Consider the following 25995-nt stretch of genomic DNA (forward strand, 5'->3'; position numbering starts at 1 on the left):
TTTAAGGAGGGGGCTCGACTAGTCTACGTTTTATCTAACATTTTAGTATAAAGATCTAAATGGCACCAATAATGAGCTAATAATTAGCTTACTTGAGAACAATTAGTGCTGCTTTTTCTCCTTTTTCGACCAAAAACATGCCAGATCAAACCAGCTGATCACTAAATTGTACGTATAGCAAGTTTGGGTGGAATTATTCTATAAAATTACAAATAGCTACCTGTGCTATTGTGCTACACTATTAATAAAAGTGTTCACTACTTTCTTTAAGCCACAGACGACATATTTTTAATACTTGCTGCACAAACCTAAACGTCCACGTGTTCTGGAGCTCATCCCGGAAAGAAAACAAGCTTAATACACCGATCAGCCATAACATTAAAACCACCTCCTTGTTTCTACACTCACTGTCCATGTTATCAGCTCCACTTACCATATAGAAGCACTTTGTAGTTCTACAATTACTGACTGTAGTCCATCTGTTTCTCTGCATGCTTGTTAGCCCCCTTTCACCCTGTTCTTCAATGGTCAGGACCCCCACAGAGCAGGTACTATTTAGGTTATTTAGATGAGTGGATCAGACACAGCAACCCTGCTGGAGTTTTAAATCACCTCACTGTCACTGCTGGACTGAGAATAGTCCACCAACCAAAAATATCCAGACAACAGCGCCCCGTGGGCAGCGTCCTGTGACCACTGATGAAGGTCTAGAAGATGACCGACTCAAACTGCAGCAATAGATGAGCGATCGTCTCTGACTTTACATCTACAAGGTGGACCGACTAGGTAGGAGTGTCTAATAGAGTGCACAGCGAGTGGACACGGTATTTAAAAACTCCAGCAGCGCTGCTGTGTCTGATCTCATCCCAGCACAACACACACTAACACACCACCACCATGTCAGTGTCACCGCAGTGCTGAGAATCATCCACCACCTAAATAATACCTGCTCTGTGGTGGTCCTGTGTGGGGGGCCTGACCACTGAAGAAACAGATGGACTACAGTCAGTAATTGTAGAACTCCAAAGTGGAGCTGATAAAATGGACAGTGAGTGTAGAAACAAGGAGGTGGTTTTAATGTTATGGCTGATCAGTGTATGTCTAAACAACACTGATAAAACGCGTGAATATGATCTGCGAGAGACGTCATCGTCCCGTGCACCGGGCTCCAAATCGAAACGACACAAGGTTAAGTGCTAATGCAGTCGTTTTTGTGCAATTTGGAAAGAAAATGTACATAAAAATCAATCAAATAAACTCACAACAAGAGGAGGAATAGATAAATAAGTGAAAGCTATAAGTGCAAGCAAGTCTGTACTGCAGTTTCTCCGACAGAGCCTGTTAGCTTGAAGTGAGAGGAACGATAAGTGCAATGTGAACAAAGGATAAAATAAGGAAAAGAATATGGCAGAGTTTTTATCGATCGAGTCTGTGTGTGTGTGTGTGTCTGTGTGTGTGTATATCTACAGCACCGATTTATCATCAAAAATCATAGATCTTGATCACCAAAAATTCCAGTCACGCCTGCAGACAGCCCGAGTCTGACGGTTCAATGTTTTTTGTTGTTGCAAACCTTCAGATATTTTGGTGTTTGAAGCTCGTTTTTTGCTCCCCCTCGACCTCGCCGTACTGTTTTTGGAATGTATTTTAGAAAACGAACGAACGAACGAACGCCGGCCGCTTGGAAGCGGTCGTCATAACCAGGAGTGATCGGAGGAGGAGTAACTGTGATCGGCGTCCATCTGCGCCGAGTCCAGAGTCCAAACCACGCTCTCCACGTCGATCTCCACGTCCTCTGTAATGACAGAAAATAAATGTAGATATTTAAGAAGATGTGAGAAAAAAAGACCTGTAGACAGAATCAGAACTTTTTTTGGGGTCTGTTGGCGTGTTCCCTCACCCAGTAATTAGCTCTTCCTATCCTGTATGTGTGTTTAGGTAGTGTAAATGGGCTCAAATTAGCCACTATTGGCTTAAAATCCCAGAGCATCAGTAACCTAATGATTTATAGTGTATAGTTTTATTCATTCATTCACCTAATTTTAATTTTTTTCTGTCCCGTACAGCACATTGAACTACTGTTGTATAACAGGTGCTACATAAATAAAGAGTATTATTTATATTATTGTTAGTATTAGGGCGGCTCAGTGTGTAGCACTGTCGCCTCACACCAAGAAGGTGGAGCGGTCCAGATCCTGTGTGTGGAGTTTGCATGTTCTCCTCGTGTCTGTGTGGGTTTCCTCTGGGAGCTCCGGTTTCCTCACACAGTCCAAAGACGTGCAAGTGAGTCGAATTAAAGATACAAAATTGTCCACGACTGTGTTCGATATAAACTTGTGTGATGAGTAACGACCGTTCCTGTCATGAATGTAAAACATGACGTTAAAATCCTAATAAAATAAATAAATTGTTATTATTATTACTCTGTATGATTATCACTTTGGCTGGTTACCCATGATTCATCAGTTCAAATTCAATGTCAAACACAGTCACGGACAATTTTGTATCTCCGTCTTTGTACTGTGGGAGGAAACCCACACAGACACGAGGAGAACATGCAAACTTCACACAGAAAGGAACCGTTCATCCTCTTAAACGTACCTCTGTCCGAGTCGGATCTTTCGGAGGAAATGGTCGAGCCCAGGCTGTCGTTGCGCATCCTTTCCGTGCCGCTCTGCAGCTGCTGCAGCCGCAGACGCAGCTCGTGCTGCTCCCAGCGCAGTCGGTCCTTCATTACCTCGGCGCGTTCGTTCTGCTCCTGCAGCTTCTGCAAACGATCCAGCAGCGGTGTGAGAGATTTGGTAAACTATACACTCAGTGCTACAACAAACACACTCGTAACAGCACCACACACACTGTGCACAATATCTGCGCTGTGGTGGTACGAGAGGGGGGCAGTTCTGCATAGTACCAGATCTGCTACAGTCATAAACTGTAGGGGATAAAATGACCTTTTGGTGGACATACAAGGTATTTACAATGAAACACGAACAGCTTCAGTCACAGCAAACACTTGCCAGTCACTTTGCTTTTTCATGAGAGCTTGACGAGACATTTACATGTTCGACGATTGGTAGACGCTTTTTTCCAAAACAACTTACAGTACTGTGGCAGTTTGCTGTCTAAGCAATTGATGCTTAAGGGCCTTGCTCAAGGGCCCAACAGTCACAACCTGGCAGTGGTGGGTCTTAAACCAGCGACCTTTTGATTACTAGTCCAGTACCTTAACAGTTAGGGCAGTGATAGCTTAGTGGTTAAGATACTGGACTAGTAATCAAAAGGTTGCCGGTTCAAGCCCCACCACAGCCAAGTTGCCACTGTTGAGCCCCTGAGCAAGGCCCTTAACCCTCAATTGCTCAAAAAAAAAGCGTCTGCTAAATGCCGAAAATGTTAATGTACTAAAGTTAGGCTACAACTTCTATGACCATCAGTAATTTACTTATTATGATTTTTGATTGTCTTGAAATTATTAATAAAAATAAATCAGGTCCAAAAGTTGAATGTATTAGCTGTTTGTGGCAATACGAACGTTCTCACCTTTATGTGCATCTGTGCCCTCCTCAGCAGGTTCAAAGTGGTGTTCCTCGACGAGTCCGAAGACAGCGGAACCTGTTGCTTCAGCTGCTCCAAGTGATGCCGCAACTGTGCCCGCCTGCACGAGGAAACGGAGCAGAAACACACAGATCAGATCGTTACAGAAATGAAATCACTCGTTTAACTGCACACAAGGCAGAAATCGCCCACTAGAACCGAGAGTAAAGTGAGGAAATGCGTCATACCGGTGTTTTTCTAGTTCGTTATGAACTGACCTGAAACAGACAGAAAAAAAAACAGCTGTTATTCAGGGTACAATTATTATTCACTCATAATGAAGGGTTATAACATTACATAAATATATAAAAGTCAAAATTTTGTCTGTGTTTAAAAAGCCAACACATAATACTGTGCACCCTGAATAACAGGTTCATCCCAACCTTGCCTTAACATTTTTTTTTTTTGCAATACCAGATGTGCATAGCCAAACATTTTAATGCAGAACACATCATGAAATGTTGGTACTAGTATTAAATATGTAGATACATTATAAATTGTATACTGAAACTGTACTATATTTGAGACTTTATACTTCAAACTTTTATACTGCATCTTCCTGCACATTCATTTACATATTTAAACATTTGCACCTTGGTTTTGTTTATTTATTCATTCACTCATCCATTCATTTTTGTAGTGTGTACTTTCATTGCTGTATAATGCTACTGGGGCTTTAATTTCCTTCGGGATCAATAAAGTATCTATCTACACCGATCAGCCATGACATTAAAACCACCTCCTTGTTTCTACAGTCCCCCCCACAGGACCACCACAGAGCAGGTATTATTTAGGTGGTGGATCATTCTCAGCACTGCAGTGACACTGACACGGTGGTGGTGTGTTAGTGTGTGTCGTGCTGGTATGAGTGGATCAGACACAGCAGCGCTGCTGGAGTTTTTAAACACCGTGTCCACTCACTGTCCACTCTATTAGACACTCCTACCTAGTCGGTCCAGCTTGTAGATGTAAAGTCAGAGACGATCGCTCATCTATTGCTGCTGTTTAAATCGGTCATCTTCTAGACCTTCATCAGTGGTCACAGGACGCTGCCCACGGGGTGCTGTTGGCTGGATTTTTTTGATTGGTGGACTATTCTCAGTCCAGCAGTGACAGTGAGGTGTTTAAAACCTCCAGCAGCGCTGCTGTGTCTGATCCACTCATACCAGCACAACACACACTAACACACCACCACCATGTCAGTGTCACTGCAGTGCTGAGAATGATCCACCACCTAAATAATACCTGCTCTGTGGGGGTCCTGACCATTGAAGAACAGCATGAAAGGGGGCTAACAAAGCATGCAGAGAAACAGATGGACTACAGTCAGTAATTGTAGAACTACAAAGTGCTTCTATATGGTAAGTGGAGCTGATAAAATGGACAGTGAGTGTAGAAACAAGGAGGTGGTTTTAATGTTATGGCTGATCGTTGTATATTTACTAGTGGCATGAGAAACTTAAAAATTAAAGTTTTATTTATTGCAACTGTTTTATGTGTACTGATTCCATCATATATTGTGTCATGTTGTGGGGCCAAGCAAAGCTTACAGTACTCAAACCTTGTTGTAAGTTATAAGTATAAGTGTGTAAGTGTATAAGTGTAAGTTATAAGTATAAGTGTATAAGTGTAAGTGTATAAGTGTATAAGTGTATAAGTGTAAGTGTATAAGTATAAGTGTAAGTGTGTAAGTATAAGTGTGTAAGTGTATAAGTATAAGTTATAAGTGTAAGTGTATAAGTGTATAAGTATAAGTGTAAGTGTGTAAGTATAAGTGTAAGTGTATAAGTGTAAGTGTATAAGTGTAAGTGTATAAGTTATAAGTGTAAGTATAAGTGTATAAGTGTAAGTGTGTAAGTGTAAGTGTATAAGTTATAAGTATAAGTGTAAGTATAAGTTATAAGTATAAGTGTGTAAGTGTATAAGTGTAAGTTATAAGTATAAGTGTATAAGTGTAAGTGTATAAGGTATAAGTGTAAGTATAAGTGTATAAGTGTAAGTGTAAGTGTATAAGTTATAAGTATAAGTGTAAGTATAAGTGTATAAGTGTAAGTGTGTAAGTGTATAAGTTATAAGTATAAGTGTAAAAGTATAAGTGTATAAGTGTAAGTGTAAGTGTATAAGTTATAAGTATAAGTGTAAAAGTATAAGTGTATAAGTGTAAGTGTAAGTGTATAAGTTATAAGTATAAGTGTAAAAGTATAAGTGTATAAGTGTAAGTGTGTAAGTGTAAGTGTATAAGTTATAAGTATAAGTGTAAAAGTATAAGTGTATAAGTGTAAGTGTATAAGTGTAAGTGTGTAAGTGTAAGTGTATAAGTTATAAGTATAAGTGTAAAAGTATAAGTGTATAAGTGTAAGTGTATAAGTTATAAGTATAAGTGTAAGTATAAGTGTATAAGTGTAAGTGTATAAGTGTAAGTGTATAAGTTATAAGTATAAGTGTAAAAGTATAAGTGTATAAGTGTAAGTGTAAGTGTATAAGTTATAAGTATAAGTGTAAAAGTATAAGTGTATAAGTGTAAGTGTGTAAGTGTAAGTGTATAAGTTATAAGTATAAGTGTAAAAGTATAAGTGTATAAGTGTAAGTGTGTAAGTGTAAGTGTGTAAGTTATAAGTATAAGTGTAAAAGTATAAGTGTATAAGTGTAAGTGTGTAAGTGTAAGTGTATAAGTTATAAGTATAAGTGTATAAGGTATAAGTGTAAGTGTATAAATGTAAATAAGTAAGTGTATAAGTGTATAAATGTAAATAAGTAAGTGTATAAGTGTATAAATGTAAATAAGTAAGTGTATAAGTGTATAAATGTAAATAAGTAAGTGTTCTGGACTGCTTTGCTTGGGGGGGCAAAGACACAATTTGGGGGGGCAATGCCCCCCTCAGCCCCCCCTAGCCCCGGTTCTGGACTGCTTTGCTTGGGGGGGCAAAGACACAATTTGGGGGGGCAATGCCCCCCTCAGCCCCCCCCTAGCGCCGGCCCTGAGTATAAGTGTATGTATGTGTTGGAACTAGCCTAACCTGTAGTAACCTTTATGAACGAAGACAGAGCGGTCGGCGCATGCGCAGTGACTCACCTGCTGTTCCCCGCTGCACCCCGTTTGCTTTTGGCTTTTCTTCTCTTCTCTGTAGATTTATTGTAAAAGGGCAAAACTGAGGCGTACCCATGTTCAGCTTCTGCAAAATAATATATATATAAATATATAAATATAGATACAGATAAACTGTGATAAAAGAGAAACTGTGCATAGTCTGCACTTAAAATAATGAAAAGAGAAAAAATGAGCATTATTAGTAATAATTAATAATAATAATAATCTGTATTAGTGTTATTAGTGCTAATATGCATGCATAACTGAAATAAATGGGATTAAATAAGCACACTGGTTCTGCACTGATGTTTTCTTTTATATTTTGGCGCCACAGGTTTATTCTGCAAATCAATTTCATGCAAAATTTGTGCATAATTTATGTGGGAAAATGATGAGAAAAATATATCAGCTTGGTGTGATGATGTATTTGACTGATTTGATGTTTAATCCCAGTACAACGAGAAGAGATGTTTAAATTTGCCGCGGTTCGCGCCTTTGTGTACAATAGAGGATCTAAAAATGAAGCTCCTACCCACCAGCACACAGAACCAAAAGCAACTTTCTGTACACACATTCTGCAACTGTTCCACCACCACTGTGTAGGTCATGATCATGTATGTCTGCACTGAAATATTGGGGTTGTTTTGCATTACAGTAAACAAGAACCTCTCGACTTGATTGTCTCGAATTGGGGGTTGAAACTCATCAGACTTCAAACCCCCCCAAAAAATGAAAGAAATTTGAATCAATTCACCTCTTTCTCTTCTTTCCAGATATTCAGCAGCCTGCAGAAGGACTTGAATATTGCACACCTGGGCCTCCATGCCGAATATGAAGTTTAATCGCTACTTTAGGACTTAAAAAAAGCCTGAGCCCACACCCCTTCAGCTCTGTGTGTTTTTGTCACTTTGGATTTCATCTGCCACGTTAAACACGTCAGTGTGATCACGCCCTTTGACTCGATCCAACCAGACTCGACTCATATGAACAAAGAATCGACTCCGAGTCGGGCCTACAGGCTCAAAACAGCGTCGTTTGGATCCGTTTAAGACATTTACATTTACATTTACATTTTCAGCATTTAGCAGACTTTTTTTTTATCCAAAGAGACTTACAGTACTGTGACTGTATACTGTCTAAGCAATTAAGGGTTAAGGGCCTTGCTCAAGGGCCCAACAGTGACAACCTGGAATTGTCCATGACTGTTTGTTTGTTTGTTTGTTTGTTTGTTTATTGGGATTTTAACGTCACGTTTCACACTTTGGTTACATTCATGACAGGAACGGTAGATACTCATTACACAAGATTCATCAGTTCACGAGGTTATATCGAACACACTCGTGGACAATTTAGTGTCTCCAATTCACCTAACTTGCACGTATTTGGACTGTGGGAGGAAACCGGAGCTCCCGGAGGAAACCCACGCGGACACGGGGAGAACATGCAAACTCCACACAGAAAGGACCCGGAACGCCCCGCCTGGGGATCGAACCCAGGACCTTCTTGCTGTGAGGCGACAGTGCCGCCCGCCATGACTGTTTGACATTAAACTTGTGAACTGATGAATCTTGTGTAATGAGTAGCTACCGTTTATGTCATGAATGTAACCAAAGTGTGTAAAACATGACATTAAAATCTTAATAAATGATAAATAATACATAAAAGACGCATTTTTCCCAATTTTCCTCCCAATGTAGTTGTAGCCAATTACCCGATCGCATTTCGCTTCCTCCACTGCTGCAGACCTCCACTACAGACTGGGGAGGGTTGTGACCATCGTTGTGCTGCACGAGGCGGGTTCATATGGAGATCAGTATCGCGCACGGATTCTTATTATCCCGTGGTGCAGGCCAATTATTGTCAGTGTGAACGCTCGGTAGCAGAGCTGAGATTCAAACTCACGAACTTGAGATGTCAGCTCGGGTGGGCTAGTGTGTTTTACAGCTTCACCAACCAAGTGCATTTCTTAGTTCTTACTCAGTTTCTGACCAAGAATTTGATGTTAGGACCAATTACAGGATTTTGAGGTTTGAACTTTTTTGCCCAGGAGTTTAATTTGTACAGAATGAGTGTAAAGTTCCTTCAGAGGTCAAGAGAGCAAAGCAGTGGTGCTATTGGTCACAGACATGAATTTGTAGATTAAGGTTAGACAAATTAGACCGAAATTTCACCCATTATTTCATTCACACACACACACCCTTCACACTGGAAGCGGAATTTCAAACGAATTCTAGTGTGACCAGGCCATAATGCCTAATAATTAACTGCTACAGCATGGTCAGAGGCATGGTTGGGCTGGCGCCATTTGAAAATAGTGGACACAAGACACATTCACACTGTCAATGCACTTCCACTTCGTCGACTTATTAACTCATAGCTAAAACAATTTGTAAGGTGTAGAGACATCGACATTTAGAAAAGATAATGTAAATAGGAACAGTACACTTAATATACACCGATCAGGCATAACATTATGTCCACCTTCCTAATATTGTGTTTGTCCATTGTGTTGGGCCAGCCTTCACTCCCCACGTGCATCAATGAGCCTTGGTCACCCATGACCCTGTCACTGGTTTAACACTGTTCCTTCCTTGTACCACTTTTGATAGATACTGACCACTGCAGACCGGGAACACCCCACAAGAGCTGCAGTTTTGGAGATGCTCTGACCCAGTCGTCTAGCCATCACAATTTGGCCCTCGTCGAACTCGCTCAGATCCTCACGCTCGTTCATTTTTCCTGCTTCTAACATCAACTTTGAGGATAAAATGTTCACCTGCTGCCTAATATATCCCCCCCACTAACAGGTGCCGTGATGAAGAGATGATCAGTGTTATTAAACTTCACCTGTCAGTGCTCATAATGTTATGCCTGATCGGTGTATATGAACGTATTACGAAAAATATGCTTTAACATTAATACAACAATAACTAGTACATGTTAAAAATATCGAATATCAAAGAAAGAACAAAACCAGAGGAATTACAAATCATTTAAGGAATCGTGTTCCAATAGCATAAGATATAAAATAAAAGAGACAATAAAATAAAACCCACCTTAGAAATGCGTTATCTTTATATACATCTGTGTGCTTTAGGACAGTTAATAATCTACATAATTTCTTGTTTAAAGAGGCGCTCAAGAAATTTACTGTTTGCAAATATGTAATCAAATCAGCATTGGGAAGCACGGTGGCTCGGTGGGAAGCACTGTCGCCTCACAGCAAGAAGGTCCTGGGTTTGATTCCCAGGTGAAGCGGTCCGAGTCCTTTCAGTGTGGAGTTTGCATGTTCTCCCCATGTCTGCGTGGGTTTCCTCCAGGAGCTCCGGTTTCCTACCACAGTCCAAAAACATGCAGTCAGGTTAATTGGAGATACAAAATTGTCCATGACTGTGTTTGATATTAAACTAGAACTGATGAATCTTGTGTAAGTACCTGTCCTGTCATGAATGTAACCAATGTGTGTAAAACATGACGTTAAAATCCTAATAAATAAATAAATAACAAATCTGAATTTATAAAAGAAATAAAAGATGGCAATTTTTAGCATTTTAGGCTTGATGAATATAGTATTTAGCTAGTAATATAACTAGGTTAATTATATAAGATTGAATTGGCTGAAATAAAAAAAAACAGTCCTCTGTACATGAACTTGAGCTTGACTTTGAAGAGTCGACTCCAAAGCTGTGAAGTCGACTCTTACTTAACAATACTAGGGAATGATGAATCGACTCTTTCCAGCCCCCTTTCAGGATTATGGATGCGCTGCTCGCTATTTCAAAATAAAGGTACAATGTTTCTTAGCTCGGCCTAGCTGCTTTACCGTCAGTCCTGGATGTTCTGCAAAATGTTCTGCAAAACGTCACTTTTCTTCCTATCATGCCTCCAACTGAGTTGAATGCATGATATGTTTGAAAGTCTGAAGCACAGTGAGCTTTTAAGACTATAAAAAAAAAGCCTAAGACTGATTATGAGAAAGCCTGGCCTTGACTGACGCTAGCCAACAAAAACAAAACAAACATTTACACCCTCCATTAATACACCAATTAATTAATATATGCATAATAATAAGTATTCATACTAGAAATATAGTAAAGTTAGGTTCATTTCCCATTTAATCTGTAAAACAGAGTCACTAATTTATCTTCAGTCGCCTTTTCCTTCTGGTCAGGGTCATCTGGCACAAGGGGCAAATAATTCTCATTACAGAACGCCATTTGCAGTACATGACACATTCCTCAGCCAAAAAACCCTGGATGTGTTATACAGAGGTGGGAAAAATGCTTATGCAGACACGAGGTCAACATGCTGAACTACTCACAGGCAGTGAATGTAAATGTACAGTGGGGAAAAATATTCAACCCCTTTTGTTTTAGTTATTTACATTTCTGCTGCTGGGTCTCCACACAGACATGAACCCTAAACACACTTTTTAAACTCCCTGCACTTTACAATGTGAGAATTAGATGTTGCAGTAATCTACATATAATATAAATTATTACAAAAGAATACTGCACATACAATGCTCATAATACATAGGTTAAAAGGGGCGGCACAGTGGCTAAGTGGGTAGCACTGTCGCCTCACAGCAACAAGGTCCTGGGTTCAATTTCCAGGTGGAGCGGTCCGGGGCCTTTCTGTGTGGAGTTTGCATGTTCTCCCCATGTCCGTGTGGGTTTCCTCCCATAGTCCAAAGACATGCAAGTGAGGTGAATTGGAGACACTGTGTCCATGACTGTGTTCGATGCAACCTCGTTTAATGAGTAACTACCGTTTCTGTCATGAATGTAACCGAAGTGTGAAACATGACGTTAAAATCCTAATAAACAAACAAACAAAACAGTGGCCCTAATACGCTGTCGTACTAATTTTCCAATCTATATCATAATATAAATTATTTCAAAAGAATACTGCACATACAATGCTCATAATACATAAGTTAGTAGGGGTGGCACAGTGGCTAAGTGGGTAGCACTGTCGCCTCACAGCAAGAAGGTCCTGGGTTCGATCCCCAGGTGGGGCGGTCCGGGTCCTTTCTGTGTGGAGTTTGCATGTTCTCCCCGTGTCCGCGTGGGTTTCCTCCAGGTGCTCCGGTTTCCTCCCACAGTCCAAAGACGTGCAGTGAGGTAAATTAGAGACACTAAACTGTCCATGACTGTGTTTGATATAACCTTGTGTAATGAGTAACTACCGTTCCTGTCATGAATGTAACCAAAGTGCAAAACACGACATTAAAATCCTAATAAACAAACAGTGGCCCAAATACGCCGTTGTACTAGTTTTCCAATCTATATCATAACATAAATGATTCCAAAAGAATACTGCAGCTGGTTTAGATATAATATTCCTTTAAACAATGCTCATAATACATAGGTTAGTAGGGGGTTCGATCCCATGTTTTTGAAGGATGTTCTCTGATTTGTGTTTGTCAAGGTGTGCATGCCTTTGGGTCTCCATCATTCATTTCCAGAGTATAATCTCCAGCTGATGGTGCAAACACGGCACACTCTCATCCCTCCTCTGTACCTGCCTAAACCATCTCAATGTGGAATTCCAAAATGTCTGTCCCACATATCTGGTGTGATTAGCGCCTTTACCATCATTTTAAACAAACTTGCCTCACAGCAAGAAGGTCCTGGGTTCAGTTCCCAGATGAGGCCTTTCTGTGTGGAGTTTGCATGTTCTCCCCGTGTCTGTGTGGGTTTCCTCCAGGTCCAAAGACGTGCAAGTGAGGTGAAATGGAGATACTAAATTGTCTATGACTGTGTTCGATGTAACCTTGTGTAATGAGTAACTACATGTCCTGTCATAAATGTAACCAAAGTGTGAAACATGACGTTAAAATCCTAATAAACAAACAAACAAACAGTGGTCCTAATACGCCGTCGTACTAATTTTCCAATCTATATCATAATATAAATTATTTCAAAAGAATACTGCACATACAATGCTCATAATACATAAGTTAGAAGGGGCGGCACAGTGGCTCGGTGGGTAGCACTGTCGCCTCACGGCAAGAAGGTCCTGGGTTCGATCCCCAGGTGGGGCGGTCCGGGTCCTTCCTGTGTGGAGTTTGCATGTTCTCCCTGTGTCCGCGTGGGTTTCCTCCCACAGTCCAAAGATGTGCAAGTGAGGTGAATTGGAGACACTAAATTGTCCAAGACCGTGTTCGATATAACCTCGTGTAATGAGTAACTACTGTTTTCTGTTATGAATGTAACCCAAGTGTAAAACATGACCTTAAAATCCTAATAAACACACAAACAAACATAGATTAGTAGTTTTATACCTATAAAGAGCTGATTAGTACGGATTGGGGCTCACTGTAAGAATGGAAACGCTTTTATTTTGTTTGGAGGAAGAGGCTCGGTGACGTCACTTTTGTTATGCACACACCAGCTGATCACCAGTTCGGGGCAGCAACCGAACCGCGACGATGGAAACAGTTTAAACCCGCCGTGTTTGTGCTTGTTTTCTTGCTTTCTGTCGCTTTGTTTGTTTAATTACGTTTAGGGCAGAATTAGGCGTGATAAAAACGTTGTTTAGATGAAGAGCTGGACGTGTGTCGTCGTGTTTTGCAGCACTCATGGAGATTCTGCTGGGCCAAACCAAACTGCAGCTCTGGTGTCATGGCGTCATGTGGATCAGCTGAGAGCATGAAATACTATTCGAAATAAAATATTAATAATATATGAATATTAAACTGGGTGTGACAGGCACTGTCTATTAGAGGAACAGAACAGCAGAAGAGTTGTGCTGTTTAAATCGGTTGCTCCTGAGTGCCAACCAATGTCAGACAAAAAGTTCATATTTAAATCATATTTGCATTTGTTTATAGATCTGGCAAACATTTCAGTTCCATCAGGCTTTGGTAGAACTGTTCTTCCTTTAGGAACTTGCTCTGAGCTGAGCTCCCCCCTACAGCCAACCTTTGCCAGTCTTGGGACTTGAACTCACAACCTTCTGATTAGTACCACTGCTTTCCCATACCACACAAACAGCAATTACAATGTGGTTAAAATTATTCTTCCTGCTCCTTTACTTTGTGGTTTTGTTCATCCTGGCTCGCTTTTTCGAAGCCATGGTGTGGTACGAGACTGGAATATTTGCCACCCAGCTGGTAGATCCGGTCACGCTGAGCTTTAAAAAGCTGAAGACCATCCTGGAGGGTAGAGGGATCGGGTACTCCGGACTGGCCGAGAAGCGGGACGTCCGAGAGCTGGTCCAGAACTCCGGTAAGTTTTATCTTTAGGACCTTGATTACTGTTTTATCTCTTGACCTGTCACACTTGATAATAAGCCTTGTCATTAACTGTTTGAAATGTATGAAGCATTGTATTCTGTTTCTGTATTGTGATATATCTTGATGCGTGCTCAGTAATCCAGGTACACAAATCCACAAAGCTGAATCAATTCATCTGGACACAAGTTTGGTGTAGAGAAACGTTTCGTCACTCATCCAAGTGACCTCTTCAGTCTGAGCTGGTGGTGAATACCCCGACCCTATATGCTGTCGATTTTTATTTACATTTTCAGCATTTATCAGATGCTTTTATCCAAAGCGACTTACAGAAGTGCTTCCATAGTGAACATTACCTTAAACTAGTTTAAAAAGACAACAGTTCGTCACTCAGGTGGCGCAGCGGTAAAAACACACGCTACCACAACAGAGCTGGCATCTCGAATACATCGTATCGAATCTCAGCTCTGCCTGCCGGCTAAGGCTGAGAGGCCACGTGAACAACGATTGGCCTGTTGACTAAGCCGGATGGGGTCTCTCTCTCATAACTGATGCAGTTACGACCTCTGCTGGCTGATTGATGGCGCCTGCACAGAGATGAGAAAAGAGTGCTGTCAGGGTGTGTCTCTCCGTACACAACGCTGAGCTGCACTGCACTCGTCAAAGTGTAGGTGATAAGATGCATACGGCTGCTGCACACGTGTCGGAGGGGGCGTGGGTTAGCTTCGTTCTCCTCAATCAGGGTGGGGATTGGCATTGGTGGAGAGGAAGCGTGACGCAGTCGGGCAATTGGACGCGCTAAAAAGGGAGAAAATGCATAAATAAAATAAAATAAAAAGAATACAAATCTGCTGAAAACCCTGTTAGAACCTAAGGTGTTTTTTTATATATGCAAGAAATAAATAAGAGCATTAGTAAGTACATGTCAGCTTAAGTGCTTAGTAAAGAGGTGATGAAGGTTTTTAATCGTCTTTTGAAGACAGCGAGAGGCTCAGATGTTCGTTCCACCACTCGGGTGCAGGTACAAAGAAGAGCCTTGATGCTCGTCTTCCTTGAGTTCTGGGTGGAGGATCAAGTAGAGCAAGTGTTTTAAACTGAATGCGTGCAGCTACAGGAAGCCAGTGAAGAGAAGGCAGCAGTGGGGTGATGTGGCAGTGTTTAGGTTGGGATAGGTTGGGTCGATTTGCATAAGGACAGAAACCGGCCCGTTGCATAAAAACGGGTCTATATGCAAATCACAATGATCATTAATTACAATGGCCATGTGACCATTCATTACATATCACATCTCTACACCAAACTTGTGTCCAGATGAATTGATTCAACTTTGTTCTAGTTATAATGTGTACTCAATGTGGCTGTGTGTATATAACTGTAAAGTTCATCAGTGTTTGATCTTATCCAGGTGAACTGATGCAGGGGGAGCTGTATTCAGCCATTAAAAATGAAAAGGAAGAAGCGGAATCAGATTCCAGCACCACTTTCAGTGGAGAGATGCACTTTTATGAGCTTGTGGAAGACACTAAGGATGGAATCTGGTTGGTCCAGGTAGATAAACTGCCAATGCAGTCAGCATGCTTTGTTTAATGTTGAAAACTGTATGTTGATTTTCTGTCACCTTACTGCCATGTCTCCAGTCTGAATAATCTACATTCGTAATTCTATTTAATATGTTTACATAAAATAAACAAATGTCAAGCAAAAATACAATTAAAGTGCAAATTTACAATGTGGTACAAAGTACAAATTTAATGTGGAAAACGTGTATTTTGAAAGGCATGTACACTGATCAGCCATAACATTAAAACCACCTCCTGGTTTCTACACTCACTGTCCATTTTATCAGCTCCACTTACCATATTGAAGCACTTTGTAGTTCTACAATTACTGACTGTAGTCCATCTGTTTCTCTACATATCTTTTTAGCCTGTTTTCACCCTGTTCTTGGTTGTTGGACTATTCTCAGTCCAGCAGTGACAGTGAGGTGTTAAAAACTCCAGCAGCGCTGCTGTGTCTGATCCACTCATACCAGCACAACCCACACTAACCCACCACCACCATGTCAGTGTCACTGCAGTACTGAGAATGATCCAGCACCTAAATAATACCTGCTCTGTGGTGGTCCTGTGGGGGTCCTGACCATTAAAGAACAGGGTGAAAGGGGGCTAACAAAGCATACAGAGAAACAGATGGACTACAGTCAGTAATTGTACAAAGTGCTTCTATATGATAAGTGGAGCTGATAAAATGGACAGTGAGTGTAGAAACAAGGAGGTGGTTTTAATGTTATGGCTGATCAGTGTATGTAATGTGTATTAAAATACTTTGATTTGCTGTAAATGTACCAGCAGAAACCTTAAAAAAACCTGTGTGGGTTTTTTTTCTTTTCTTTTCTTCCATAATTTGACCTTTTGTTTGTACAGGTAATAGCACAAAACAGAAATCCACTGCTCAGCACAACAAACTGGGGCAAGATGGTACAGAAAGTCTCTCGGTTTGGCATTCGCACTGGCACTTTCAACTGCTCAAGTGACTCGAGGTGAGGATTCGCTCTCCTAATGTGCTCACTAGCCCTAAAAATCCAAACTGTAGTTAGTGTTGCTCTAGTTCCAGCAGCTTTTAATTCAATAGAACCTGTTTTGGTGCTTCTTGGATTACATTTAACCATCTAGACTAATTACCTGTTGCATAATATGACAGAATAGTCACCAGAGGTGTGCGGGAGCTCAGCTTACCACTGCTGAGAACTGAGTTTCAATATCAGCTGTGCTATCGTCTGGCTGGGCAGCTACACAGATGTGATTGACCAGTGACCCTGACCAGTATAAAGCTATTGATAAAATTGAAATGAAAAAAATTAATTAAATTAAAAGCATCAGAAGTCAAATGTGTTCTGAAGGAAGTGATTCAATCACAGAAACACAATTAAAGAACTTAGTGAAACCCCAAGACTACCTTGAAATACGCTATATGGCCAAAAGTATGTGGACACCTGATCATAAGCTTGTAGGACATCCATTGTTAAAACCATGGATATAAATATAAATTGATAAAATTTTATTTATTTATTAGGATTTTAATGTCATGGTTACATTCACGACAGACACGGTTACTCGTTACACAAGATTCATCAGTTTTCAAGGATATATTGAACACAGTCATGGACAATTTTGTATCTTCAATTCACCTCACTTGCACGTCTTTGTACTGTGGGAGGAAACCCACACAGACACGGGGAGAACATACCAACTCCACACAGAAAGGACCCGGACCGCCCCACTTGGGGATCGAACCCAGGACCTTCTTGCTGTGAGGCGACAGTGCTACCCACTTAGCCACCGTGCCGCCCAAAGTAATAAAATAATATTATATTATAAATTGTGCTGCCACACCCTGTTTGCAGCCTCCTTTCTTTATGGAAAGGCTTTCCACATGATTTTAGGGTGTGTCTGTGGGAACTGGTGACTATTTATTCAAAAGAGCAATTGTGAGGTCAGACACTGATGTAAAGACAGTAAGGTCAGGCTTGCATTCAGCATTCCAGTTTGTTCCAGTTGCGTTCAGTGGGCTCGAGGTCAGGGCTTCTGGCGTGCAGGCAACTGGAGTTCCTCCTTATCAAACCCATTAAATTATGGCTCTGAAGCTTGCTTTGTGAACAGATCACAGTTATGCTGGAACAGAAATGTAAAAAAGCTTTTAATTGATTTTATATACAGTACGTGTTAGCAGAAGGTTTTACTGAATATGAAAACCTTTATTGTTACTGTAACAGTACAATGAGATTCATTGTGCTCCTCTTAGGAAATAGATTAGATAAATGCAAAGTAGTCGGTGTAGCAGTGGAGAATGTATGCAAAGTGCAATGCATCATTTGTACATATGCACAAGCATAAAATATGTGTGTATATGCAAATGAGAAATATGAGGAGCAGAAGGCTGCGGTCCGGGTCCTTTCTGTGTGGAGTTTGCATGTTCTCCTATTGTCTCTGTGGGTTTCCTCCAGTCATGTGATATCTACACAGACATGATTGGCTATGTTTGAAGGGAGGGGGTGGCTAAAGCCCTGGCACCCTGTCCGGTGCATGGACCCACCGTGACCCTGCCGTTCAGGATAAAGCAGTTGATAGAAATGAAATGGACCATGAGCTACTGACATTGAACATTTGTAAGGTCAAGCACAGCTCGCAATTTGTGTTAAAGTTGTTCAGGGGTGGCTCGGTGGGTAGCACTGTCACCTCACAGCAAGAAGGTCCTGTTCTTTCCTTGTCTGGGGCGGCACGGTGGCTTAGTGGGTAGCACTGTCTCCTCACAGCAAGAAGGTCCTGAGTTCGATCCTTTCTGTGTGGAGTTTGCATGTTCTCCCCATGTCTGCGTGGGTTAACTCCGGGTGCTCCGGTTTCCTCCCACATTCCAAAGACGTGCAAGTGAGGTGAACTGGAGATACTAAATTGTCCATGACTGTGTTTGACATTAAACTTGTGAACTGATGAATCTTGTGTAATGAGTAACTACCGTTCCCGTCATGAATGTAACCAGTGTGTAAAACATGACGTTAAAATCCCAATAAACAAACAAACAATCCCCTTGTCTGTGTGGGTTTCCTCCAGGAGCTCCAGTTTCCTCCCACAGTCCAAATACATGCAAGTGAGGTGAATTGGAGACACTAAACTGTCCATGAGTGTGTTTGATAGTGTGTAAAACATGACGTTAAAATCCTAATAAATAAATAATAAGGAGGTTCACGTTTGGCCATGAAGTGTAGATGTCTCCTACAAATGCATGTAATGTTTGACTGTTTATGTTCTTAAAACTAATGATGTTTTTTCTCACTTAATTTGGTAAGATATTGCCGTAAACGTGGCTGGATGAAGTCCACTCTGATCATGTCAGTTCCTCAGACGTACGCCTCCAAGGGAAAGGTCATGCTGAAGGAGTATAACGGTCGGCGCATCGAGACGGAACACATCTTCAAATGGATGACCGCACACGTGGCCTCCCGCATCAAAACCATCCAGTTCTCCCAGCAGCTGATGGACGACTGGTATCAGAGAGACAGGCAGCCCGTGAAGATGTTCCTGTTCGCCAAACTGCTCCAGCCTCCCGCCTTCTTTTCGGCGCTCAGCATCAAATTCACCGGCCGCATCGAGTTCATCTTCGTGGACGTGCGCAACTGGGACAACGTCACCTGCTTGGAGGAGATCGGGGTGCGGCAGACGCCCTCGTACGTTCTTAAAACACCGGAGGGTATCTACAGATATGGCAACAGCACGGGCGAATACATCTCCCTGCAGGCCATGGACACGTTCCTGCGCTCAGTCCAGCCCGAGGTCAATGACCTGTTCGTTTTAAGCCTGGTCATGGTCAACCTGATGGCATGGATGGACCTTTTCATAACACAAGGAGCCACTATTAAGCGCTTCGTGGTGTTGATTAGCACACTGGGCACTTATAATTCTTTACTCATCATTTCTTGGCTGCCCATTCTTGGCTTCCTGCAGCTGCCGTACTTGGATAGCTTCTACGAGTACAGTCTCAAACTGCTGCGCTATGCGGACACCACCACCATCGCCTCCTGGGTCAGGGCCGACTGGACCTTCTACTCCTCACACCCGGCACTTTTTCTGAGCACGTATCTCGCCCACGGCCTCCTCATAGACTATTTCGAAAAGAAGAGGAGGTGTGCCAACGAGGACCAGAACGCAAACAACCTGGAGTGGCTGTCCAGTCTGTGGGATTGGTACACCAGCTATTTGGTTCTTCCGATCGCCTCTTTTCAGAATGAATCCGACTGGGACGACGATCCTAATTTCCTTCTGGAAAGGCTGGCGTTCCCAGATCTCTGGCTTCGGCCGCTCGTTCCCATCGACTACATCAAAAATCTGCCGACTTGGAAGTTCAGGCGCACGCAGTCTGAGAAGAGGGTCTCGCAGAATCCAAAAAATCCGGTGCACGCATCGGTTGACGAACCAGGTACTGACCGGCATCATCACAGTTCGGATGGCACGAAATCCCACGAGTCCTGCTCTTCTGGAGAAGACCTGGACACCGACTGGTCCCAGTGGCCCTGTGGAATGCTTCACTGCACCGAATGTGTCGTATGTTTGGAGAACTTCGAACCTGAATGTCTGATCATGGGACTGCCGTGCGGTCATGTTTTTCACCAGCAGTGCATTGTGGTCTGGCTGGCAGGTGGGCAACACTGCTGCCCAGTGTGTCGGTGGCCATCTTATAAGAAAAGACCGGTCAGACAAGTTTATGCAGATTATCCTCCTGAACCAGAGTAGCTTAAACCATTAATACAAATGAAATAATTCTTGTGTTCATTAGACTGTAGGCCTGGAGATCCATGTTATCATTTTCTTTTTATTTTGGTGGTGTCCACATACATACACGTAGATCTGTAGGTCTGTTCGTAAACCTAGTGAGGTGCATACCTGGATAGCTGTCTCAGCAGAGAGGATTCTAATATCGAACTTCTAAGGCAGATTATTCTATAGACGCACTACTTATACAGCGATTATGGTGGTTACGTCACTGCGGTTTTAGCTTCAGGCCGTTTAAACCAACGGGCTGAGGCGGCACAACCCTCTAGTACACCAGCTAACGTCTCCCTCCGTGTATCGAAAATGGTTAAACTGTCCCTGACGAGCCTGAATTTACAAATAAACGACACTTAATATAATAATCACACCTTTATACAGATTAAACATCAATGAGAATTTATTTACATTTGCAAAGAACTCAGTTGGTTGCTTCGCATTATATTCATCCGCCACGTTTGTAGTTTTTGTGAGAAAAGTCGTGCCGCACTGAATGCTGGGATTGCCTTCATCGGATACGCCCTCGTTATTCAGTCAGATCATCACTCAGAATTAAGGCGCCTCAGTAGGAGCATTTTAAAGAATCTAAGAATTTAGACACGCCCTCTTCTCGGGAGTGTAGGATGATGTAAAATGCATCTATGTAGAGAGATCACCAGGTTTTCGGACTGACCCTATATTGGCCTTTTGGGGGCGTTAGACATTTTTAGTCCATGACTATGGCTGTGTTCACAAAGATATTGTCAGCATCCATCAGAAAAGTCACTGATCTGCACAAACAACCCAACATAGACATGCTCACACACACACACAGTTACGCCAAGCTGAAACCCGCTGTAAGTTGCTTTGGATGTAAACAATGACTGTCATTAGTAGAGACAGGCTCATTTGTCGTCTGTGATAAAAATCGAGGCGTTTTCTTCTTTTTCTCGCCCAGTTAATGAGGTATAAGGTGTGTGACATAAAAAGTGTGTTATTTCACCCTGGATAACTAAATAAAACACACACCTATCAGTATTGATCCTCGTATTTACTTGTTCAGATGCTTTTATTCAAAGCGACCTACGGTACTGTGACAGTATATTGTTTAAGCGATCAAGGGTTAAGGGCCTTGCTCAAGGGCCCAGCAGTGGCAACCTGGACCAGGTGGAGTACCTTACCCGTAGACTACCACTGCCCTAAAACTAAAAACCCTGCTTGATGTGACGTTTACACTGCATTTACATTTTCAGCATTTAGCAGACACTTTTATCTACAGCGACTTACAGTACTGTGACAGTATCAGTCTAAGCAATCGAGGGTTAATGACCTTGCCCAAGGGCCTGACAGTGGCAACCTGACAGTGGTGGGGTTTGAACCAGCAACCTTCTAATTACTAGTCCAGTACCTTAACCACTGAGCTGCAACTACAACGTATAATTAATAATAATAATAGTTAAAAAAACGATTTTGTCCATTGCAGATCTACATTATGCTCACACATATCAAACACATGTTAACCCAGGTAGGAACTGAAGTGGTTCTTCAGTAATGCTAAAAGAAAATTCGGTACAAAAAATGATCATTCATCCTATAACACAGTTCTACATTTATAAATGAAGAACTGGAAATTAGAAATGTCTATTTATTGTTTTTCCTTCCTTCTTCCTTTTTGGGGCACAAAACCAAAGAAATTGATCTGTCAGAATTAAAAGAACTCAGATTGATATCATCTATACCATACAGCCCATAAATGCTAAAAACTGACCTGGAAGTCAGATTTTTGGCATCTAGTCAAATATGCAGCTTTTTTACAAGTCAGCACAGCACAGTGGCTCGGTGGGTAGCACAGCGAGAAGATCTTTGGTTCTTTAGCATGTTCTCTCTGTGTATGTGTGGGTTTCCTTCGGATGCTTCGGTTTCCTCCCACAGTACAAAGACGTGACCATGTTTGATATTGAACTTGATCTGATGAATCATGTGTAACCTGTGATGACCTGTGGCGTCATGAAAAGAGCCGAAAGTGTAAAACACGACGTTAAAATCCTAATAAATAAATAAATACATTTATACTCCACACTAGGGCGGCACAGCTAACTGGGTAGCACTGTCGTCTCACAGCAAGAAGGTCCTGGGTTTGATCCCCAGTGTCTGTGTGGGTTTCCTCCGGATGCTCCGGTTTCCTCCCACAGTCCAAAGACGTGCAAGTGAGGTGAATTGGAGACACTAAATTGTCCAAGACTACCGTTTCTGTCATGAATGTAACCAAAGTGCAAAACATGACGTTAAAATCCTAATAAATAAATAAATACATTTATACTCCACACTGCAGTTTTAATAAATGAGTGATCAAACCAGTGAAATTTTGCTGGATGCCTGAAATGTCTTCGTGAACACAGAAAGTTTCATCTGTACCAAAAACTGGCTTAATAGAAACTAAAAGATATAAAAGCTTACTTATTTATTAATTGGCATCAAATGCCTTTCATGTACTTGGGGTTAAAAAAGAGTTTGTGCAATTGGCCGAGAGGTTGAGAAGTATAAGCACTGACCGGCACTTTTGAGTCATCCAGGTAAGGTGCATAACATGCACAACATTTAAGAGAAGACTAAGTAAGTCTGCTTTTGATGCCTCGCAGACTGTCGATCAGATATTTGAGAAGTCCCTTACATCAGCGTAGCGACCATAGCAAAAACAATGGAACCTAAGAAGCGGCTACAAGCCTCATTTTTCCTCTTGCTTGTAAGACAGATTTAACCTCATTTGCCCAATCATCAGCCTGCTTGTGAGCTTTATATACATGTTCATTGTGTCTTTTTTAATCGTTATCAGTTATATTACATGCTAAGTTAAGTTGCTTAATTTAGATCAGGCAGTCATTAGTAACACTAATAAATAAATCATTAGACACTTCTCAGAGTCGCAGTGCTGATCAGGTTCAGGAGAAAAGGTTTCCTTCGTGGTTTCAGTACACTAAAATAAAATGAGGCACATTATGGAAATGAGGTCTGAAACCACTAAGCAATATACACTACATGGCCAAGAGGGATTCAGCTTCGTCAGCCACACCTATTTTAAAGTAAATACGCTTAAGCATATAGCCGTGCAGTCTCCAAAGACAAACACAGGCTGTAGGTAGTTTAATTGGTTCTACTTTGCCATTGCAACAGAGTTCAAACAAGTCAGTGTAGGAAATTTTGCTCACTAGAGCTGCTATTGTGAAACTGGAGAAAGAAAACAGCCCAGCTACAAAACTCCCAGGCCGATCTAGACTGCAGAGTGCTTAAGTGCTTAACATGAAAAAAAAATTACATTTACAGCATTTAGGGGGCAGTTTTACTCAACGCAGTTTACTAGTGTGGTGAAAACATTCTAAGCTCAAGGGCTTAACAGTGGAAACTTGGCAGATGTGGAACTTAAACCAGCAACCTTCCAATTTCCAGTCCAGTATCTAAACCACTAAACTACCTGGGTATGAAATTTTGCCCACTTGAGCTGCGATTGTGAAACTGAATTCCATCTAGGAGGAAAAAACAGCCCGGCTAAAATCTCCCAGGACGATCAAGGGCGTAGCATTAAAAGAAGAGCATAGCATTTCTCTGAGCTGACATGAGAATGCTTTGAGTCAGGAGCCTAAACTCACTAATGCTTCAGTGGAAGTGAATCCCTGGAGTCACGGTCCAAAATCTAGTTGAAGTACTTTCCAGAAAAATGAAGGATCTTGTAACTGTGAATATGGATCAATCCCATATTAGCACTCGTGATTTTGGCTGTGTACTGTGTCTTGCTCTTGGATGAAGCAAACTGGGTTTTTTTTTGATAAATCGACACCACGAATCGAAGTGTCATTCCAAATATTAGCAAGCAAACAGATGCAAATCCTTTAAAGCACATGGAATAGGGCAAAAATGATGTCCATATACTTCTGCTTGTCTAATTAGCTTTCCACTTTGATCAGATCATGAGTATGTGTGCAATATATATGGAAAATGTGCTAAGAATTCTGCACATTGGAATTAAATTGGCCTTGTGGTTTGTCTGCCTATGTTACTGAGATCTAAGTAAACACAGTCAGGGTTTGGCCCTGATAATTTAATGAGAGAAGATTTTACAAGAGAGATTTTTACCTCCTCTTTATCCTGGTCATGGTTGCAGTGGGCCCAGTTTTACCAGAAACACTTGGCACAAGATGAAATACACCCCTGACAGGGTGACAGGGCACCAATCCTACGGGCTTCAGGGCTATTATCCTGCAAACCACAAATCTCTTTAACAGTTCATGATTTTATTTCATGGTTTTAATTAAACCCACTGCTAAGGCTACAGAAAAGCACATTTTCGAATCTGGCACATACCTAAAGCAATTCATCAAGTGCGCTCAGATCAGTGCTTGTTTTTCTCCCCTGTGACATAATAATCATAAATCTTTTCGAGGTGACTGTATCTGTGCTTGTTTTTATGCAGCTGTCATCAATTAGGCACAAAGTACAGTACAGTCTCATACCCCTGCATTTTCAACAGTGTATTTCTTTAAAGTGATTCTTTTGTTAAATGCACATAGAAAAAATGCACATAGAAAAAATAGGCAAACTGAGTGGTGTAATATTAAAATCCATTAATATACACTTCAGTAATTCTGTTCCGGTGTGTTCTTTTGATTCTTTTTTTAAATGTTGATTAAAAGAGGTCTTGACTTACCAGCATTTATTATTTGAATTGAATTAGATTGAATTTGGAGTACATACAATTGCTGTATTTTGTGTTTCATGCCAACATAAAGATGTTTAAATATGATATGGAATATGATCATTGTATTAGATTTCTGATACAATGAATTTAGAGCCTTGTGATGCAACATTAATGAGTTTATACAGTCTAAGTATGAAACCTGTTGGGCATTTTGAAGATATAATAGGATTTAGCTTTATTTCAGTCATCATAACCTCTGGCAATGTGGACTTACTATTTAACATAAACACCTTAAATAACAAAATGCTCAAAGCTTGCACAAAGAGCAAAATAGCAAAAAATTTAGACCAATCCAATTGTTTCACTTGTGCTGAATTGCTTAAGTAAAGCACGACTGAATCTTTGCATTGTAATAACAATATTAATGTTACAGACTGAATCCCATTGACTTACTCTAATGCTGTAATGAATCTGAAACTGAACCTGGGAGCTTCTGTCTTCTTCTGTGAGGTTTAAATCATTAAAGTAGAATTTTCATGGTTTCGTGTGTTTTCATTCTTGCACAATAACTGAAACCATCAAGTCAATTTTATTTCTATATGACATTTTACAGTGGACATTGTATTGCTTTCGCCTCACGGCAATAGGGTCCGGGTCCTTTCTGTGTGGAGTTTGCATGTTCTCCCCGTGTTTGCGTGGGTTTCCTCCGGGAGCTCCGGTTTCCTCCCACAGTCTAAAGACGTGCAAGTGAGGTATATTGGAGACACTAAATTGTCCATGACTGTGTTCGATATAACCTTGTGAACTGATGAATCTTGCGTAACGAATGTAAAGTGTGTAAAACATGACGTTAAAATTCTAATAAATAAATATTACAAAGTGTGGCTGCAGGTTTATATACCAGCCAAGCACAAGGACACCTGATTCCACCTGTTTAATCAGTTGATCTTGGTCTGCAAACACCTGATCAGCTGTATCAGGTGAATCTCTTGTCTGCTTGGTATGAAAGCCTGAAGCCACACCGGTCCTTTGAGAATAAAATTAGAGACTTAGGCAGTAAATATGTAGAGCGTTGGGCTATCAACTG

At 41.2% G+C, this 25995-nt stretch overlaps 2 protein-coding genes across 2 annotated transcripts; one reads left to right on the top strand and one right to left on the bottom strand.

Moving 5' to 3' along the window:
• Positions 1–1317: 1317 nt before the first annotated feature.
• On the bottom strand, positions 1318–7513 carry mxd3 (MAX dimerization protein 3). The gene is made up of 6 exons (XM_063000155.1): positions 7434–7513; positions 6665–6764; positions 3780–3809; positions 3538–3652; positions 2602–2767; positions 1318–1795 (listed from the first exon to the last, which is right to left on the bottom strand). Exons 1-6 carry the CDS (start codon positions 7501–7503, stop codon positions 1695–1697), a joined length of 582 nt encoding a protein of 193 aa, XP_062856225.1. The 5' UTR covers positions 7504–7513; the 3' UTR covers positions 1318–1694.
• A 5917-nt stretch (positions 7514–13430) lies between these two features.
• Positions 13431–25448, top strand: rnf103 (ring finger protein 103). The gene is made up of 4 exons (XM_063000859.1): positions 13431–13914; positions 15325–15467; positions 16343–16458; positions 18763–25448. Exons 1-4 carry the CDS (start codon positions 13689–13691, stop codon positions 20201–20203), a joined length of 1926 nt encoding a protein of 641 aa, XP_062856929.1. The 5' UTR covers positions 13431–13688; the 3' UTR covers positions 20204–25448.
• Positions 25449–25995: the final 547 nt, after the last annotated feature.

The sequence above is a fragment of the Trichomycterus rosablanca genome, chromosome 8 (genome assembly GCF_030014385.1).
Source record: "Trichomycterus rosablanca isolate fTriRos1 chromosome 8, fTriRos1.hap1, whole genome shotgun sequence".
Classification (NCBI taxonomy): domain Eukaryota; kingdom Metazoa; phylum Chordata; class Actinopteri; order Siluriformes; family Trichomycteridae; genus Trichomycterus; species Trichomycterus rosablanca.

Coding starts and splice junctions, on each gene's coding strand:
- rnf103 (XM_063000859.1), top strand. CDS start 13,689: ATGTGGTTAAAATTATTCTTCCTGCTCCTTTACTTTGTGGTTTTGTTC. Junction 15,468..16,342: donor ATGGAATCTGGTTGGTCCAG/GTAGATAAACTG, acceptor TTGTTTGTACAG/GTAATAGCACAAAACAGAAA. Junction 16,459..18,762: donor AACTGCTCAAGTGACTCGAG/GTGAGGATTCGC, acceptor TAATTTGGTAAG/ATATTGCCGTAAACGTGGCT.
- mxd3 (XM_063000155.1), bottom strand. CDS start 7,503: ATGGAGGCCCAGGTGTGCAATATTCAAGTCCTTCTGCAGGCTGCTGAA. Junction 3,653..3,779: donor AACGAACTAGAAAAACACCG/GTATGACGCATT, acceptor TTCCTCGTGCAG/GCGGGCACAGTTGCGGCATC. Junction 1,796..2,601: donor AAGATCCGACTCGGACAGAG/GTACGTTTAAGA, acceptor CTGTCATTACAG/AGGACGTGGAGATCGACGTG.